The sequence below is a fragment of the Chlorocebus sabaeus genome, chromosome 17 (assembly GCF_047675955.1).
Source record: "Chlorocebus sabaeus isolate Y175 chromosome 17, mChlSab1.0.hap1, whole genome shotgun sequence".
NCBI classification, from domain to species: domain Eukaryota; kingdom Metazoa; phylum Chordata; class Mammalia; order Primates; family Cercopithecidae; genus Chlorocebus; species Chlorocebus sabaeus.
This window is the reverse complement of record NC_132920.1, coordinates 50,070,928-50,091,647: the sequence shown is the minus strand read 5'-3', so window position 1 is coordinate 50,091,647 and position 20,720 is coordinate 50,070,928. Positions and strand designations below refer to the sequence as shown.

Genomic DNA, 20,720 nt, shown 5'->3' with positions numbered 1-20,720 from the left:
AGCACAGTTTAATTAAGACAACTCAAAAAGGCAATTGAGCCAACAAAAGTCTAGACAAGGGACTGGGAACTTAGTTTTAAAATAATTCTTTTTGACTAAATTTCACTGGATATCAGCATGAAGTTGGAATGGGACTTTTCAGTGCTCCATCCTTTACAGAATCATTAATTTGAACAATTATCCATGCACGAAAATGCCTTCACAAGAGCTAAGGAAACCAGTGAGAGATCACAGCGCTTGGGGAGATTACAGAAATAAGAAAAGATACATTAAAGAGGGTAGGAAGGACAGTGCCACATTGCTCATGCCACCTCTCTCCCAAGCCTAGATAGCACAGCCTGGATACAGATACCCTCCCTGTGGAGGCCAGAGAGGGAAATGACCATAGAACTTAGCCTTGGACCCCAACACTGGATGGCCTTTCTAAGTAGAACCCAGCACCCAGCAGGCCCCCATGGCCTCAGACTTCAGACCCGTACCTGAAGACTGAGCTTCCAAGTCTGCTGTGGCACAAGGCCAGATCGGACAGCCTCTGGCTCTAGGTCAGCCCATCAAGTCTCGGCTCACGGCCCCTCCAGGCCTGCCCAGTAGCCCTAGTGCTAGTTCAACACCCACAGATTCAGGCTAGGCCCAATAATCACACTCATTTTCCAGAGTTTCTCTAGAGCTAGGCTGGCCCCAGTGTTCCTGGGCTCTGGAATTCCCCCCCAGCACCACGCTGAACCCCAGGCTTCAGGCTTGTCCAAGAACAAGGTGCGCTCCACAGCCATAGTCATCAGGTAAGGACCTGTGGACTCAGCCCCGAGGCCAGCCTCTGTGGATACAGGCTCCAGGTTCACTCAGTACCTGACCAGCTCATGTAACCACAGGCTCACCTTTTTTCCAAATGTATGTTTTAGGATCCACAACCTTTAAAGTTTCTTCCCTCTTGTCCATTACATCACTTCAATGGCAAAATTCCCCTCAGTTCTTGTATATCAATTTAGTAGTCGTAGAGTAGAATAAAAAAATTGCTACATATATAACTAGCGAAGGGCTTAAATCTAGAATATATTTTAAAATTCTAATAAATAAATAAGAAAGTGATAGGTAATTCAGTAGAAATAGAAAAAAAGACCTAAGCCACTTGAAAGAGCGGATAAACAACCTCCTTAAAGTGCTCATCATCACTTGCAATCAAGAAAATGCTAATTTAAACCCTGATAAACTACCACCATACATTCAACAGAATATTTAAAATTTGAAATCTACCCAACAGAAGATTATTAAATATGCTTCAAGAAATAGTACAAGAATGTTAAGAGCAGCCATATTCTCCCTGTATCAAATAACCTATATGATCATCTAAAGTTTATTAGATAAAGAAAGTGAATGCTATACATTAATGAAAATCAGTGCTGCAAAACTATATCCAACCACAAAGCTGAATTATATGAATATAAATTTAAAAATCCAGAAACAAACAAACTGTATGACTCTCTGTCTAAGATACACACACATACACACACACAGAGTGCCCCTCAATTTATGATGGGATTACGTCTTGTTAAAGACATTTTGAGTTGAAAATACCATCAGTTGAAAGTGGATTCGATACACCCTAACTGGCAGAGCATCATAGCTTAGCTCACCCTGGTTTAAACATGCCCAGAATACTTACATTAGCCTACAACTGAGCAAAATCATCTAACATAAAGAGAGTTTTATAATAAATTATTGAATATCTCATGGAATGTATTTGATAATGTACTGAAAGGGAAAAAACAGCATTGTTGTATGTGTACTTATACTTTGACCTCCACTGAATGTATATCTTTTTCGTCCCATTCTGAGGATGAAAACTTGAGTCAAATTATTGTAATTCTGGGACTATCAGTATAAACAGTCATGTGCTGCAAAACAGTGTTTCAGTCAATATCAGACTGCATATAGGACAGCGGTCCCATACTTATAATACCATACTTTTATGGTAGCTTTTCTATGTTTAGATTCATAAATACTTACCATTATGTTACAGTTGTCTAAAGTATTCAGTCCAGTAACATGTGCCAGTTTGTATTCCAGGAGCAATAGGCTATAGCTTATAGCCTAGGTATGTGATAGGCTTTACCATCTAGGTTTATGTAAGTACAGTTTATGGTGTTTTCTCAAGGACAGAATCACCTAATGGCACATTTCTCAAAACCTATCCCTGTCCCTAAGTGACACCTGATTATATACACATATGTACACATTTATTTGTGTGTGTACATATATATATATATGTGTGTGTATATCTAGATTTATACATATTTTATGTGTATACATGTTCAAAAGCAGGCATAAAGAATGCATACTTGAGGAATACAAATATTAATATAAGGCAAAGTAAGAAAGTTAGTGTTTAATTCAGGACAGTGATTATTCTTAGGGGAGAGGGAGGGGATTATGATGTGGTGAGAGGGTATAGAGCTTCTAGTAATATCTTGTTTCTTGATGTAGGTAGTAACCTCATGGCTATTTCATCTACAGTGCTACATTAAGCTCTGCATTTATATTTTGTGTTCCTTCTCTCAGAATAATATACCCCTTGTGATATGTTTCTTTGTGAACAGAACTATGCTGGGGTTATCTGATTATGAAATATACCTTTCATATCTCAGGGTAAATATGGGCATGAAATATTATTATTACTATTATTCATATTACTATTACTATTTATAAATAAAATACAATTATTAGCAAAGATAACTGCATAAAGTGCTAGTTCCTAGGTGACTGAGTACACTTCACTGCAAATCCAGAGTATGGCAATAGGAATATCCTCTGATAGTGTAGTCTCAGAATCCTCAGTTATTTTAAATTATTGCTGCAAATTTTGTGGGTAATATTACTACTTTATATAAAATGATATATATGTATTTTATTTAAACAGATGGACACGAAATTGGTTAATTGTAGAATAAAAAGGTTTTTAGGCCGGGTGCGGTGGCTCAAGCCTGTAATCCCAGCACTTTGGGAGGCCGAGACGGGCGGATCACGAGGTCAGGAGATCGAGACTATCCTGGCTAACACGGTGAAACCCCGTCTCTATTAAGAAATACAAAAAACTAGCCGGGCGAGGTGGCGGGCGCCTGTAGTCCCAGCTACTCGGGAGGCTGAGGCCGGAGAATGGCGTGAACCCGGGAGGCGGAGCTTGCAGTGAGCTGAGATCCGGCCACTGCACTCCAGCCTGGGCGACAGAGCGAGACTCCGTCTCAAAAAAAAAAAAAAAAAAAGAATAAAAAGGTTTTTGAGATGAAAGCATATTTATAGACATCAGTGATAAGGACTTGCTAATTTTCATCCACCTTCTGAAATATGTCCAGCAATGCATGCTTGTATTAGTCCAGTAATGGTAGATAATGTACTTTCTAAGACAGTCTCTTCCACAATTTTTATTAAACTTTTTAATTAATTAAAAAAATCATTATATTGATTCAAAACCTGGCTCTCCAGTGATATGCACCATTTATTTTTAGTTTTATCCTGTGGAGATACAGAGAATAAATGAATACCTGCAACGACAGATCAGAACTTCTGTTAGTGACAGAGAGACCTTCTATCTAGATACATACATCATTCCTTATAATTGTGGAAGTTACAAAGTCGAAGAAATTACAGTGTAAAGTGAGATTAGAGACATTTTTTAAAATTTTCTATAGCACTGGAGACTTCAGGATGAAAGAGAAAAATGGCAAAGTAAAAAGAGAAAATTATGAGCCTTGCTGAAATGTTCACTATGTCCTCAGCTTATGGTTATTTACTATTTCCTTATTCTAATCACCCCAAAGTGTCTATTTTTTAAGCAAAACTTCTCTTGTGCTTGGCTCTAGGGTGCAGATCCAAGAGGAGATGAGATATTTCAGGAAAATAAAATTATGTCTTTCAATATTTTAGAACTGCTCAAGTCAGGTTAAAAAGAACGATGGAATCTTTTTTTTTTTTTTTTTTTTTTGAGACGGAGTCTTGCTCTGTAGCCCGGGCTGGAGTGCAGTGGCCGGATCTCAGCTCACTGCAAGCTCCGCCTCCCGGGTTCACGCCATTCTCCTGCCTCAGCCTCCGGAGTAGCTGGGCTAATCTTAAAAAGGAAGAGAACATTTACCACAGAACAGTACTAAGAATGAATGATAAATGAGAGGATGGAGATCGTCCCATTTATATCCAATGGTTCTAGTCAATGAGCAAGACAGACAGAGGAAGATTAATAAATTGCAAGCCCTTCAGAAATCCCTTATTGAGTCACTACAAAATTATTCAGAATGCATAGGAATGGAACCTCTAGTTTAGGAACTGTATACTTGTTGATTTCCTTGATCTGCTCTGATATGGACCAAAAAAAATTAAAGCAAATATCCATTTCCTTTATTTCTCCTCTGTTGTCTGTGATTACTTCCATGTCTTCTTTTAAATCTTGGGAGTTCCCACCTAGATTACTAATTCCAGCTGTTCTTGCCTTCTTTCAGTCAGAAGTGAAGGGCACCATATCATCTTTAATAGGTGGAAGGCATGCATAGCGATTGGCGGTCGATGTAAAAATCAATGTGACGATAGTGAATTTAGGATTTCATACTGTGAAAGACCTACAACTCATTGCTGTGTGAGAGAATGTGACCCTATGGACCCAAATAATTGGATCTCAGAGGACTCAGTAGGGACTCAAGAATGGTACCCTAAAGACTCAAGTCATTGAAGAAATCCATCCACAAGAAGATGATACATCTTAACAAAGTCTTCACATTATTTCATCACTTCATTAATGACCTATAATTTCTGTGCATGCATACCTATAATGAATAAACAATTAAATAAAATATATTTCAGCCTGAAATATTTATAAACATTGTGTTTGCTTGGGAGAAAGAATCAGAATACAAAGCAGGGATTTGAACTCAGCAATAGAAGCAGCATGGAGAAGAAAATCCATGATGGGACCACTACATTTAGTGAGATTCTGGGGTCAATTCCTTATTTAGTGTGAAAAGCATATTATGAGTCATTAGTGAAGTACTACCAAGAATTCTTTGAGGAGACTCAGGAGTGGGGACAGAGTTGATAAGACATGTGATCCCTGAACTAGTAAAAATTGTTGCAAGAAATTTGAAGGATTATGAAATCCTCATAACTTTCTCATATTGCTTCTACTTCCAGGTTATACTTTTTCTCTCTTTTTTGAAAGAATTATGAAAATAAAAATAACTGATTTTTTTTTTCAAGAATAAGCTCAAAAGGTAGAATAGAGGGAGACTAGGTTGAGGAGGAAAAAGGAGTATGGTAAATCCCTATAGCTTGTAGCAATAATAATAATGTGAAATTATGATTAACTTTTTTGCTTTGTTTTGCTTTGTTTCACGTTTTTAATGTTTCCACACGTTATTAGATGATTCTTATCATGCTACTTATTGGTGTCTTAGTAAGTTTTAAGTTATTTAAAAATAATGTAACAGAATTATATATGTGTGTATGCATGCACACACAGTTGGTCTTATTACCTCACCTAGATTAAAAATTTTCCCCTTATTCAAACGTTTTAAAACATCAACTCTAAAAATAGGTGATGGTTTTGCAGGGCTTGGTATGTGCTAAGTATTAGTTAAAGAATGTTCTCCAGTCTGTGTCCTTGGCTGGCAGGCTTGGTTATTACGTGACTTACAATCTGTGGACTACGGCCTCATGAAGGAAAGGGAGCTACTCACTTAAATTTATGTGGTAACAAGGTATTTAAGTTGAGGCTACTTGTACCTGGTAGGTTTCTTATGCTGCTGTGACACATACACATGTCAGCTTTGGGTTAATCTTATAACCAAAGCATATCCTGTACACAGTACCTGGGCGCATAAGAAAATGCATCTGGGTGTCCAAATTATACATGATATTCCTGATATGTATAATAGTGTGTTGTCTGACCAGTGTCAATTTGAAGATAAATAACCCTATTTGCATCTTGTGATTTTGGTTTATGATTCAAACTCTGAACCCCACTTCAGGAGTCTCACAGTATACCATACTACAATTTAATGTATCCGTGGTAGGATAGATGAAAATTATGAATAAAGTTGCTAAATTTTATTAATGTGTGCATTCATTATTAATGGTTATATACCTAGAAGTAGAGAAGTTTCAACATAAACTATTTATATTATTATCTTTTAGAGATATTGACAGCAAAAAAATGATTATGCCAATTTAAGTTCCCATAAGCAGTGTCCACAGTTCCAGCTGGTCCACCCTTTTTCCAATTTTAACCCTTCTGCAGTGTGTGTAAATGCATATCATCTTGGTCTTTTGGTCTTAATTTCCTTTTTCCTCTCCATTAATGATGTTGATAACCTCTCCATAATTGATGTTGACACTGGCCATTAGATATGCTCTTTTGTGAATTTGTATTTGAGTCTTGGAGACTTTTTTTTTGGTTTGTTTTTTAGTGATTGTATCTCTTTCGTATTGATTTGTAGGAGTTATAAAACATTAACTCATGATTAAAAAAAAATCAGTAAAATAAGGATCGAGGAATCACTTTAAACTGATAATGTTTACCTATACCAAAAGCCACATCAAACGCCATATTTTACAGTGGATTATTGAACACTTTCGCCAAAGTTCAGAAATAAACCAAGAATGTTGTTAATTTATCAGTACTTCTGTACAACATTATACTGGAGGACTGCACCAGTGCTTTAAGTTAAGAATAGGACAAATAGTATAAACAGTGGAAAGAAGGAAACAAAGCTGACATTATTCATATGTAACACGATTAGATACCTAAATTTTTTTAATATCTAGAAACTAATAGAAGTAATACAACAATTCAGCAAACTCACTAAATAAAGTCAATACAAAAAGTAAATTATATTTCTAGGTACTAGAATCAAATTGAAAACAAAATTTTAAAACATGACACATTTTAGATTATTAGATTTTAAAAAAATCCAACAAAAATGGCATCTCAAGCTACAAAATATTGTGGATATAAATTACAGATATAAATAATTAAAGAGATATTATCTAAAACAGTCCATATTCAAATTGTCCTAGTTTTTCACTAATGTCTTTTATAGTTGTGAGGCTTTTACTCTACAGAAAGTGAGGGCGGCGGTGGGGAAGCAAAGGGAAATAGAATAGTTGGCCACTTTCTATGTTTCCTGTAAACATTTTTTCCAAACTCTGAGTATCAGTTGCCTGAACTTCTGAAATGTGAATTTAAGATCAGCAGTGAGTACTAGAACTTTGGAATTAGAGAGAGACAGCACACAGCAGGTGGCTCCAAGAAAAATAAAGTGATAGAGAACTTTGGTGAGAGTTTGTTACCTTATCCATGAACTGAGACCTATGTGGGCAGACAGGAGATTTGATGTCATGTGACTCTGCTTGATTTAAGGTAAAGGTAACAGATGATAAATTAGCTCTTTCTGCTTTAAGCCAGCTTTTTCCATCTCACAAGCCAGCTGAATCTTGTAAGCAAAAATAAGAGTTATTGTGGAAGTTCTTCATCTTTATAAAAATATATTTATCTACACTTTTTTTCCCAGTGATCTTTCTGTTATGGAATTGCTAGATTTATCTTGCTATTCTTTTCTAAAAAGTCTGCCATGCACTTTTACTGAAACAAAGAATAGAGATTTTTAATGGATAAAGTAAAAAAAATAATTTGTATGACAAATAAGTAGAATTCCTTCATTGGTCTGAAGGGAACTCTGTTCTCTACTTGACCAGCAAAGATAATATACACATTATTTTTAACATTTTTATTATACAGGATAGTGAGGCTTTGATAGGTTCAAAATAATTAGATTCCATATTGTTAATTGACTGGATCATTTATTTATCCTGTAACTAGGGAAGAGAATCCAGTTTGTTTGGTATCAAGCATAGAGAAGCAAAAAATAGAATAAGAAGTTTAAAAGTAAGAGAAAAAAGACCTGTTCAACCTAAAATTTGACGATAAAATAATTTCTAAACCTCCAGTAGTTTTAAATTTAATAACTGTATTCTGCTTAAATTCAAGTGATAGTACTTTGCATTGCTTTTTCTTATAATATGCTTTTCCAAGAAACCATTAGACTTGATCAAGAAGTTAGCATTAGGAGAAATACTTAATGTAGATGATGGTTTGATGGGTGCAGCAAACCACCATGGCATAGGTACACCTATGTAACAAACCTGCATGTTCTGCACATGTACCACAGAACTTAAAGTATAATAGAATAAAATAAAATAAAACAAAATGAAGGAAAATAAGATAAAATAATAAAACGAAAAACATTCCAGTTAAGTAATCTGGCTTTGGACTTAAATGGACAGGAATTAAAATTCTAACACTGTCATGTTTCCTTCAAATCTACAGAAGTTACTTATTTTTATAAAACACTTGTTTTTATTTTTATAAATTAAAAACATTTTTAATGAGCTCTGAGGGCTAATTGAAATAATGTACAAAAACCTCAATTGTTACCCTGGAAATTTTTTAACATTCACTAAAATTGTAAGTAATCTTTGCTGGACTTTACATTTTGGCCAATCAACAAGTGCCAGATCACTGTCACATAAACAGTATGAAGGAAACCTCCTAAATGATTCAATTATCTCCCACCAGGTCCCTCTCACAACACATAGGAATTATGGGAGCTACAATTCAAGGGGAGATTTGAGTGGGGACACAGCCAAGTCATACCATGTAGGTAGGACTTATCACTTATGTAATAATTCCTTAAACATTTTTCTGAACCCATCCATTAGGGAAGAAAATCAGACAAATACAAAATGAAAGATGTTCTGAAATACTGGCCTGGAATCTTCAAAATTGTCAACACAATGAATGACAATGAAAGTCTGGGAAGAGGAACTATTCTAGATTAACGGAAAGTAAGGAGACATGAAAACTATATAACATATAATCCTTACTGAGTGCTCATTCAAATAAACTAAGACACTATAAATACCACTGTGAAAATTTTACACAGACTGCATGTTAAAAATATGTATCTTATAAAAATGAAATTACCTGAGTGGGATAATTTTATTGGAGTTATATGTGAATATCTATGTTCTTAGGAGATACATGCTGAATTATTTACAATAGATGTGATAAGTGTTATGATGTCTGTGACTAACTCTTCAATTATTTAGCAAATAAAAATATAAATGTATTTTATAAGTGCATAAACATATATATGTATGTATATATAAATACATATATAGAGAGATGCATATAGATAGGAGTTAGTTAATTTAAAAAGTGCAAAATCTGAGCAATTGGTGAGTTTAGGTGAAGGGAATATAGGAGGTAATCATAATATTTGGTGACTTTTCTGTGAGTTATAATTTTAAAAATAAAATGTTAAAAATTGAGTAAGAAAATTAATTCAAAAATCTCCATATATTTGAAAAATAAAATTATAATAAAACTTAAAATTGTTTAAATATTTATTTGCTATATATCAATATTGTAGCAAAAAATTGTTTAGGGAAAAAGGCATGGCTTTAAGTGAGTATGCAAGGAAGAAAGAAAAGGTAAAAGATAATGAGCTAAATGTTTTAGTTAAGACCCTGGAAAAGCACTATAACACAGTCGAAGGAATGAGGAGGAATGAAATAGTAAAAATAAGAGAAAAAAAAATATTAATGGAACAGAAACAAAGAACCAAACCAAGACAATACTAAGTAGAAAGAACAAAGCTGGAGACATCATGCCATATGACTTTAAACTATACTACAAGCCTACAGTAAACAAAACAGCATTGCACTGGCACCAAAACAGATATATAGAACAATGGAACAGAACAGAGGCCTCAGAAATAATGCCACACATCTGCAACCATCTGATGTTTGACAAACCTAACAAAAACAAGCAATGGGGAAAGGATTCCCTATTTAATAAATGGTGTTGGGAAAACTGACTAGCCATATGCAGAAAACTGAAACTGGATCCGTTCCTTACACCTTATACAAAAATTAACTCAAGATGGATTAGAGACTTAAACATAAGACCTAAAACCTTTAAAACCCTAGAAGAAAACCTAGGCAATACCATTCAGGACATAGGCAAGGGCAAAGACCTCATGGCTAAAATAGCAAAACCAATGACAACGAAAGCCAAAATTGACAAATGGGATCTAATTAAACTAAAGAGCTTATGCATAGCAAAAGAAACTATCATCAGGGTGAACAGGCAACCTACAGAATGGGAGAAAATTTTTGCAATCTATCCATCTGACAAAGGGCTAATATCCAGAATCTACAAGGAACTTAATCAAATTTACAAGAAAAAACCAACCTCATCAAAAAGTGGGCAAAGGATATGAACAGACATTTCTCAAAAGAAGACATTTGTGTGACCAATAAACATATGAAAAAAAAATCATTATCACTGGTCATTAGAGAAATGCAAATCAAAACCACAGTGAGATGCCATCTTACACCAGTTAGAATGGTGATCATTAAAAAGTCAGAAAACAACAGATGCTGGAGAGGATGTGGAGAAATAGAAATGCTTTTACACTGTTGATGGGAGTGTAAATTAGTTCAACAATTGTGGAAGACAGTGTGGTGATTCCTCAAGGATCTAAAACCAGAAATACCATTTGACTTAGCAATCCCATTACTGGGCATATACCCAAAGGATTATAAATTATTCTACCTTAAAGACACATGCAAACATATGTTTATTGCAGCACTGTTCACAATAGCAAAGACTTGGAACCAACCCAAATGCCCATCAATGACAGACTGGATAAAGAAAATGTGGCACATATACACCATGGAATACTATGCAGCCATAAAAAAGGATGAGTTCATGTCCTTTGCAGGGACTTGGATGAAGCTGGTAACCATCATTCTCAGCAAACTAACATAGGAACAGAAAAGCAAACACTGCATGTTCTCACTCATAAGTGGGAGTTAAACAATGAGAACACATGGACACAGGGAAGGGAACATCACACATTGTGGCCTATCAGTGTGTGGGGGCCTAGGGGAGGGATAACATTAGGAGAAATACCTAATGCAGATGACAGGTCGATGGGTGCAGCAACCCACCATGGCAAGTGTATACCTATTGACAGACCTGCACATTCTGCACATGTATCCCAGAAATTAAAGTATAATAATAATAATATATAAAAACTACAAGGTTAAATGTTTGTTATTTGATGACAATAACAAAATGTATGACTCTGTTAAGACTAATCAAACAAAATGAATGCACAGATGAATAATGTTATGAATAAAAATAATAATAACTACAGATGTAGGTGAGGCAGCCCTCTATTGGTTTTCTAATATCTATCTATTCCTGATACAGTCCTAACAAATTACCAAAAATGTTATCTTATAGTTCTGGAGGTCGGAAATCCAAAATATGTCTCAAGGGACTGTAATCAACGTGTCAGCAGGGCTGTGCTCCTTCTGGAGGCTCTAGGGAAGAATCTATTTATTGACTTTTCCAGTTTCTAGAAGTCACCTGATTTTCTTGGCTCATGGTTTCTTCCATATTCAAAGCCTCACACTCCTACCTTGATTTTATAAAGACTTTTGTGATTACCTTGTGCCTAACTGGTTAATTCACAATAATCTATTTATCTCAATATCCTTAATTTATTTATATCAGCAATATATTCTTTGCCATGTAAATTAACATATTCAGTGGTTCCAGGATTAGGATGTGGATATGTGAGAAGAAAAGAGATAAATTATTCTGGATGCTTCAAATTCAATGGCCGTTAAAAAGAAATTTTAAATGAAATAGATATAATTCTGCAAGCCCAGCTTAAAAGAGTGATTCAAAAGACATCATTGCCTCTTTAAATGGCTATATTTGGTGTTTCCTGATACAGTGTCCAACATTAATTTATTCGATATGTATTAGCTTACTATTATTAGTTAATATATCTGTTTAGTATCTCCTATAAAAGCCTTCATATCTTTATGCCTAACTTTCAAAAAAATTTCAACTTTTATTTTAGATACAGGGATTATATGTGCCGTTTTGTTATACGGAAATACTGTGAGATGCTAAAGTTTGAGAAATGGATCCCATTACCCAAGTAGTAAGAATAGTACCCAATAGATAGTTTTTCAGCTCCCTCCCTCCCTTTCCACTCTAGTAGTCCATAGTGTCTTTAGTTCACACATTTATATCCATTTGTGTGCAGTGTTTACCTTCCACTTATAAGAGATAACATGCATTATTTGGTTGTCTGTTTCTGCCTTATTTTACTTAAGATTATAGCCTCCAATTGCATCCATGTTGATGCAAAGGACATGATGTCATTCTTTCTTATGGCTGCATAATATTCATGGTGTATATGTACCATTTTTTTAACCCAGTCTTTAGATTGGCACCTTGATTTATTCTAAGTTTTTCTACTGTGAATAGTGCTGTGGTGAACACACAAGTGTATGTGTCTTTTTGGTTTACTTACTTATTTTCATTAAGTTATATGCTCAGTATTGGGATTGCTGGGTCAAATGGTAGCTCTGTCTTAAGTTATTTTAGAAATCTCCAGACCACTTTCCACAGTGACTGAACTAATTTTCATTTCCACCAACACTGTATAAGCATTCCTTTTTCTCTGCCGCCTTGCCACTGTTTGTCATTTTTTGACATTTTAATAATAGTTATTCTGAGTGGGTGAGATGGTATCTCATTGCGGTTTTCATTTGCATTTCTCATGATTAGTGATGCTCAGCATTTTTTTATATGTTTGTGGGCCACTTGTATGTCTTCTTTTGAGAAATGTCTGTTCATGTCCTTTGCCTGATATTTAATGGTGTTGTTTGTTTTCTGCTTGTTGAATTCTTTAAGTTCCTTATAGATTCTGGATATTAGGCCTTTGTCAGACGAATAGTTTGCAAACATCTTTTCCCATTCTGTACGTTGTCTCTGTTGATGGTTTCCTTTGCTGTGTAGAAGCTCTTTAGTTTAATTAGATTCTGCTTGTCAATTTTTGGTTTTGTTGCAATTGCTTTTGAAGCCTTAGCCAAAAATTATTTGCCAAGGCCCATGTTTAGAAGAGTGTTTCCTAGATTGTCTTCTAGGATTTTTTTATATTTTGAGGTCTTACATTTAAATATTTAATCCACTTTGAGTTAATTTTTGTATATGGTTAAAGGTAAGGGTCCGGCTTTGATCTGCGCATGGCTAGTCAGTTATCCCAGCACCATTTATTGAATAAGGGATTACTTTCCCCATTGCTTATTTTTGTTGGCCTTGTCAAAGATCGGATGTTTATAGGTATGTAGCTTTATTTCTGAGTTTTTTACTGTTCCATTGTTCTATGTGTCTGTTTTGTTATCTGTACCATACTATTTTTGCTACTGTAGCCTTATAGTATAGTGTAAAATTGGATAGTGTGATACTTCCTGCTTTGTTCCTTTTGCTTAAAATTCCTTTGGCTATTAAGGCTCCTTTTTGATTCCATAAGAATTTTAGAATAGTTTTTCCTAATTCTGTGAAGAATTGATGTTGTTAGTTTTATAAGAATTACACTGAATCTGTATATCTATAGTGTGGCCATTTTTATGATAATGATTCTTCCAATCCATGAGCATGGAATGCTTTTCTATTTATTTGTGTTATCTCTGATTTCTTTCAGCAGTTTTTTGCACTTCGTTTTGTAGGGATCTTTCACCTCCTTGGTTAGACATATTCTTAGGTATTTCATTTGCTACGTGGCTATTATAAGTGGGATTGTGTTATTGATTTCACTTTCAGCATGTATATTGTTCATGTGTAGAAATGCTACTGATTTCTTTGATTTTTTTATACTGAAACTTTACTAAAGTCATTTATTAATTCTGTGTTCTAGAAGTCTTTTGGCATAGTCTTTAGGATTTTCAAGGAATAGAATCATATCGTCAGTGAAGAGAAATAGTTTCAGTTTTTATGTTCCTATTTGGATGCCTTTTATTTCTTTTCCTTGCCTCATTGTTCTTGTTAGGACTTCCAGTACTATGCTGAATAGGAGTGGTGAAAGTAGACATCCTTGTCTTGTTCCTATTCTCCAGAGGAATGATTCGAGCTTTTACCCATTCAGTATGATGTTGGTTGCGTGTTTGTCATATATAACTCTTACTATTTTCAGATATGTTCCTTCAATGTCTAATCTCTTTAGGGTTTTTATCATGAAACTGTGTTAGATTTTACTGAAAGCTTTTTTCATGACTATTGAGATGATCATATGGCTTTTGCTTTTAACTCTGTTTATATGGTGAATCACATTTATTAATTTATGTAAATTGAACCAGTCTTGCATCCCAGGAATAATACCTACTTGATTGTGGTGTATTAACTTTTTGATGTGCTGCTGGATTCAGTTTATTAATATTTTGTTGAGGAGTTTTGTGTCTGTGTTCATCAGGGATATTGGCCTGAAGTTTTCTTTTTTCACTCTATCTCTGCCAGATTTTGGTATCAGGTTGATGCTGGCTTCACAGAATGCAGTAGGGAGGATCCCCTACTCCTCAGTTTTTTGAAATAGTGTCAATATGATTGGCACCAATTCCTTTTTGTATGTCTGGTAGAATTCAGCTGTGAATCCATCTGACCCAAGGCTTTTATTTGTTGGTAGTTTCTTTGTTACTCATTCAGTTTCAGAAGTTGATATTGTTACATTAATGGTTTCAGCCTCTTCCTGATTCAATCTTGGGAGATAGTGTCCATCCAGGATTTTATCTATTTCCTCTAGATTTTCTAATTTGTGTGCATTGAGTTCATAATAGTCTCTCAGGATCTTCTGTTTGCCAGTGGCATCAGTTGTAATATTGCCTTTGTCATTTCTGATTGTCTTATTTGTATCGTCTCTTCATTTTTCTTTGTTAATCTAGCTAGGGAGGCCTATCAATTTTGTTTATTCTTTTGAAAAGACAACTCTTGGTCTTTTGCATGGATTTCTGTCTCAGTTTCATTCAGTTTTTCTCTAATTTTAGTTGTTTCTTTTATTCTGCTAGCTTATAAATTGGTTTCTTCTTTTTTTCTAGTTCCTTTAGGTGCAAATTTAATTGTTAATTTGAGATATTTATAATTTCCTGATGAAGGCATTTAGTGCTATAAACTTTCCTCTTACTGTCCTTATTTTGATGTTCACCCAAGAGTTATTCAGGAGGAAGACTTTTAATTTTTAAATATTTGTGTAGTTTTGGGAGATATTCTGGAAATTGGTTTCTGTCTTCATTGCACTGTGATCCAAGACTGTGTTTGGTATGATTTGATTTTTTTTGAATTTATTGAGAATTGCTTTATGACTTAGCATGTAGTCAATCTCAGAATGCATTCTGTGTGCAGATGAAAAGAATGCATATTCTGTGGTTGCTAAGTAGGGTGTTCTGCAGATGTCTGTAGGTCCAATTAGGCAAGTGTTGCGTTAGAATTCAGAGTGTCTTTGTTAGTTTTCTGCCTCCATAATATATATAACGCAGTCAGTGGGGTGTTAACACCTCCCACTATTATTGTGCGGCTGTCTAAATCTTTTCATAGGTCAAGAATAACTTGTTTTATGAGTGTGGGTGCTTCAGTGTTGTGTGCATACATATTCAGGATCGTTCAGTCTTCTTTTTGAATTGTACCATTTATTATTATGTAAATATCTTGTTTTTCTTAATTGTAAAACATTTAAAGTCCATTTTATCTGATATAAGAATAGCAACTCCTCCCCTTTTTCTTCTTCCATTTGCATGATAAATCTTTCTTCAATCCTTTACTTTGAACCTCTGGGTATCATTACATGTGAGATTACTCTCTTGAAGATGGTAGATGGTTGGGTCTTGTCTTTTTATCCTGCTTACCACTCTATTTCTTTTAAGAGGGGTGTTTAGCCCATTTACATTCAGGGTTAGTATTGATATGTGAGATTTTAATCCTGTCATCCTGTTGTTGGTTATTTTTTATGCAGACTTGGTTGTATAGTTGCTTTAAAATATCTGTAAACTATGTGTTTAAGTATTTGTGTGAGCAGGTACCATTCTTTCGATTTCATGTTTAGCATTCCCTTAAGGACGTCTTGGAAAGCTGTTCTAGTTGATATGAATTCCCTCAGCATTTGCTTATCTGAGAAGAGTTTTATTTCTCCATTACTTATGAAGCTTAGTTTGGTGGGGCATGAAATTTTTAGTTGAAATTTCTTTTCTTTAAGGTTTCTGAAAATGGCCCACATCTCTTCTGGCTTGTAAGGATTTTGCTGAGAGGTCTGCTGCTAGTCTGATGGTGTCCTCTCTGTATGACACTTCACCTCTCTCTGTAGCTGCCTTTAAGATTTTTTCTTTTGCGTTGACCTTGGTGAATTTGACAAATATGTTCCTTGGGGATGGTCATCTTGTATGCTATCTGGATGAGATTCTTGTATTCCTTGAATTTGCATGTCAACCTCCCTAGCAAGATTAGGGAAATTTTCATGGATTATATCGTCAAATATACTTTCCAACTTGCTTATTCTTTCTCCTCGTCTCTCAGGGATGCCAATAAGTCATAGATTTGTCTCTACATAATCCCATATTTCTTGAAGGTTTTGTTCATTTTTAAAAATTCTTTTTTTCTTTATTTTTGTCAGACAACTGATTTGAAGAACTGGCTTTTGAGCTTGAGATTCCTTCCTCAGCGTGGTCTGTTTTGCTGTTAATATTGCCAATTGTGTTATGAAATTCTCGTAAATTTTTCAGCTCAAGAAGTTCAGTTTGGGTCTTAAAATGGCTACTTCACCTTTCAGCTCTTGAATCATTTTTCTCAATTGCTTGGCTTATTTGAATTGGGTTTCAACTTTTCTTCTGAATCTCCATGAGCTTCCTTTCCATCTATATTCTTAATTGTATGTCTGTTATTTCGGTCCTTTCAGCCTAGTTAAGAACCATTGCTGAGGAGCTAACGGGTTCCTTTGGAGTTAAGGGGACACTGACTATTTGAATTGCCACAGTTCTTGTGCTGATTCTTTCTTATCTGGGAAGGTTGGTCTTCGTTCAACTGTTGTGTAAATTGAATATACATTGAGTTGGCTTTATTTCTGTAAGTTTTCAGAGGATTAAGGGTCTGTCTAGGGTCTGTGTTGTTGATTTCTTGCCCTTGGGTTTGCCAAGGAAGAATTCGGTTTTTGTTATTGTATTTTGCGCTGCGTCCTGTAGATGGTGCTTGACAACAATGGGCGGTACACGGCTCCCACTCAGCTGCGCGGCTTCTTTGTGTATCCCTGTATTTGCAGCTGCACCTTGCGGTGCCAGGTGGAAAGAGATGACACTCTCATCAGGTCCACTCCTCGGCCTTGAGGAAGCCACCTCTGATCACTGGCACTATGCCTGCATTTTTGTTGTCCTTGATGTTGTTGTTAGGGTTTTCAGGCTGAGGGCCTGTCCCCAGAAGAGGTCCAGCAGGGAAATAGGCTACTCGCTTACGAGAGCAGCCCAGTGGAGGGAACCATGCCCAAGCATCATACCAGCCCGCGAACTTGCATAACTCACCCCTCTTAGTTTTTTGGGCATGTGAACTTCTCCCTGGCTCCAGTGCTTGGCAGACATCCCCGGCACTCCTTAGCTGCAGGCCGCAGCCCTGAAATACCAGGACTTGCTTGTGGCTCCTCCCTTCTCTGGACCCTCAGGGCTGGGTTCTGGGTGTTTTGGGGGTTCCGAAAGGATTCTAGGCTGCCAGAATGCGTTCAGTTGGAACAAAGCACCCAGGCCGGGCAGCAGAGCAAGCGCCGTGTCTATATTTCTGTGGGGTGGACAGGCAGGAACCCCGGGAGGGACTGGCAGGCAGGTGGGCCTCGCAGGACCTACGTGCCCCATTCCCGCGGGAAAGCTGGCTCTGCTATCTCCCATTCTTGTGGTTAGCTGAGGACAGAGCCTCTCAGAGTGACAGAGAGCCCTGGAATGGGCATCCATAGCAGAGCTCAACCAGAGCACTCCCGCACACAAAGGTCCCCCGGCTTGGTGTCTGCTGAAGCCCCATCTCTGTCTAATCTCTGGGAAGATGCCCCTGCCAGCTCAAACGTCCATGCAGGGTATCTAGGTCTGTGGCTCAGCCTGGAGTGCAGTGGCGCAATCTCGGCTCACTTCAACCTCCGCCTCCTGGGTGCAAGCTACTCTCCTGCCTCAGCCTCCTGAGTAACTGGAATTACAAGCATGCACCACCACACCCGGCTAATTTTTTGTATTTTTAGTAGAGATGGGGTTTCACCATGTTGGCCAAACTGGTCTTGAACTCCTGACTTCAAGTGATTCACCTACCTCAGCCTCCCAAAGTGCTAGGATTACAGGCGCAAGCCACAGTGCCTGGCCCCAGAATGTTTTATTAAAGGGACTGTCCTCTCCTCAATGTATGTTCTTGGCACCTTCTTCAAAAATGAGTTCACTGTAAATGTATGAATACATCTTTGGGTTTTCTATTCTGTACCACTGATCTACGTGCAGTTATGCCATTACAATGCTGTTTTGGTTACCATCACTCTAGTATAATTTGAAGTCAGGTAATATGATTCCTCCAGTTTTGTTCCTTTTGCTTAGGATAGCTTTGGCTGTTCTGGGTCTGTTGTGGTTCTATATGGATTTTAGGATTTTTTTTTCTATTTCTGTGAAGAATGTCATTTATATTTTGGTAGGGATTCTATTGAATCTGTAGATTTTGTTCGGTAACATGGTCATGTTAAAAATATTGATTCTTCCAAACAATGAACATGGAATATTCTTCCATGTTTTTATGTCTTTTTCAATTGCTTCCCTCGATATTTTATAGTTTTCTTTGTAGAGATCTTTTACTGCTTTGGTCACATTAATTCTTAGGTATTTTATTTTACTTGTAGTTTGTGTAAATTGAATTACTTTCTTGATTTCTTTTTCAGATTGTTCACGGTTGGCGTATAGAAATGCTACTGATTTCCGTATGCTGACTTTGTATCTTGCAATTTTACTGAATTTGTATGTCAATTCTAAGTTTTTTTGGTGGAGTCTTTAGGACTTTCCAAATATGAGATCATATCATCTGCAAACAAGGAGAGGATAATTTGACTTCTTCCCTTCCAATTTAGATGGTTTTTATTTCTTTTTCTTGTCTCATTACTATTTGTATGACTTCAGTACTATGTTGAAAAACAGTGGGGAAAATGAGTCTCCTGGTTGTGTTCCCTATCTTAGAGAAAGAACTTTTCATTTTTCCCCATTCAGTATGACAGCTGTAGGTCTGCTGAATATAGCTTTTATTATGTTGACGTATCTTCCTTGTATACCCAGTTTTTTGAAGGCTGTTACCATGAAAAGATGTTGAATTTTATCAAATGCTTTTTCCACATAAATTGAAATGATCATATGATTTTTGTCCTTTATTCTGTTGACATGAAGTATCATACTCATTGATTCAAGTATGTTAAACCATACTTGCATCCCAGGGATAAATCCCACTTGGTCATGATGAAAGATCTTTTTAATGCATTGTTGAACTCAGTTTGCTGGTATTTTGTTGAGGATTTTTGCATCAATATTCATCAATGATATTGGCCTATAGTTTTCTTTATTTGATGTGTTTTTTTTTTTTTATTTTGGTATCGGGGCTTACAAAATGATTAGGAAGTATTCCCTCCTCCTCTATTGTTTGTAATAGTTTGAGTAGGATTGGTATTAATTCTTCTTTAAATGTTTTGTAATATTCAGCAGTGAAGCCATTGGGTCCTGGGCTTTTCTTTGCTGTGAGACTTTTTATTACAGCTTCGATCTCATTACTTGTCTGTGGTCTCTTCAGGTTTTGAATTTCTTCCTGGGTCAATCTTGATAGGTTATATGTGTCTAGAAATTTATTCATTTCTTCTAGATTTTCCAATATAATGGCATATAGCTGCTTATAGTAACCACTAAAGATCCTTTGAATTTCTACAGTACCAACTGAAATGTCTCTATTTCCAACTTTGATTTTATTTGTTTGGGTGTTCTTTCTTTTTTTCTTAGTTTGGCTAGAGAGTTGTCAAATTTTTGTAAACTTTGAAGAAACCAACTTTTTGTTTCATTGATCTTTTGTATCTTCTTTATTTCATTTATTTTTCATCTGATCTTTATTGTATCTTCTACTAATTGGGGGTTTGGTTTACTCTTGCTTTTCTAGTTCTTTAAGATGCATTGTTAGGTTGTTTATTTGAAGTTTCTCTACCTTTTTGATGTAGGCACTTATAGTGATAAACTTCTCTCTTAATATTGCTTTTGCTGTATCTCATAGGTTTTGATATGTTGTGCTTTCATTATCATTTGTCTCAAGAAAAATTTCAGTTTTCTTCTTAATTTCTTTATTCGCCCACTGGTCATTCAGGAGCATATTGTTTAATTTCCATGTGTTTGTATAGTTTCCAAAATTCCTCCTGTTGTTGATTTCTAGTTTTATTCCATAGTAGTCAGAGAAGATGCTTGATATAATTTTAATTTTTTGAATGTTTTAAGACTTCTTTTCTGACCCAACATATGGTCTATTCTTGAGAATGATCCATGTGCTTATGAAAAGAATGTGTATTCTGCCTCAGTTGGAGAAAATGTTCTGTAAATGTCTATTAGATACATTTTGTCTATGGTGCAGATTATATCTGATGTTTATTTGTTGATTTTCTGTCCAGGAGATCTGTCCAATGCTGAATGTGTGGTGTTAAAGTCCCCAGGTATTATTTTATTGGGGCCTATCTCTCCCTTTAGCTCTAATAATATTTTCTTCATATTTTCTTCATATGTGGGGTCTCCAGTTTTAGGTTCATATT

General features: G+C 35.8%; 1 protein-coding gene across 1 annotated transcript in view; it reads left to right on the top strand.

Annotated features, from left to right (window-relative positions):
- The window catches only part of DEFB112 (defensin beta 112), a 365,076-nt gene extending 358,282 nt beyond the window's left edge, over positions 1 to 6,794 (top strand). The window contains 1 exon segment of the mRNA XM_073006058.1: positions 4,485 to 6,794. Coding sequence (XP_072862159.1) covers positions 4,485 to 4,711 — 227 coding nt within the window. The 3' untranslated portion in view covers positions 4,712 to 6,794.
- Positions 6,795 to 20,720: the final 13,926 nt, after the last annotated feature.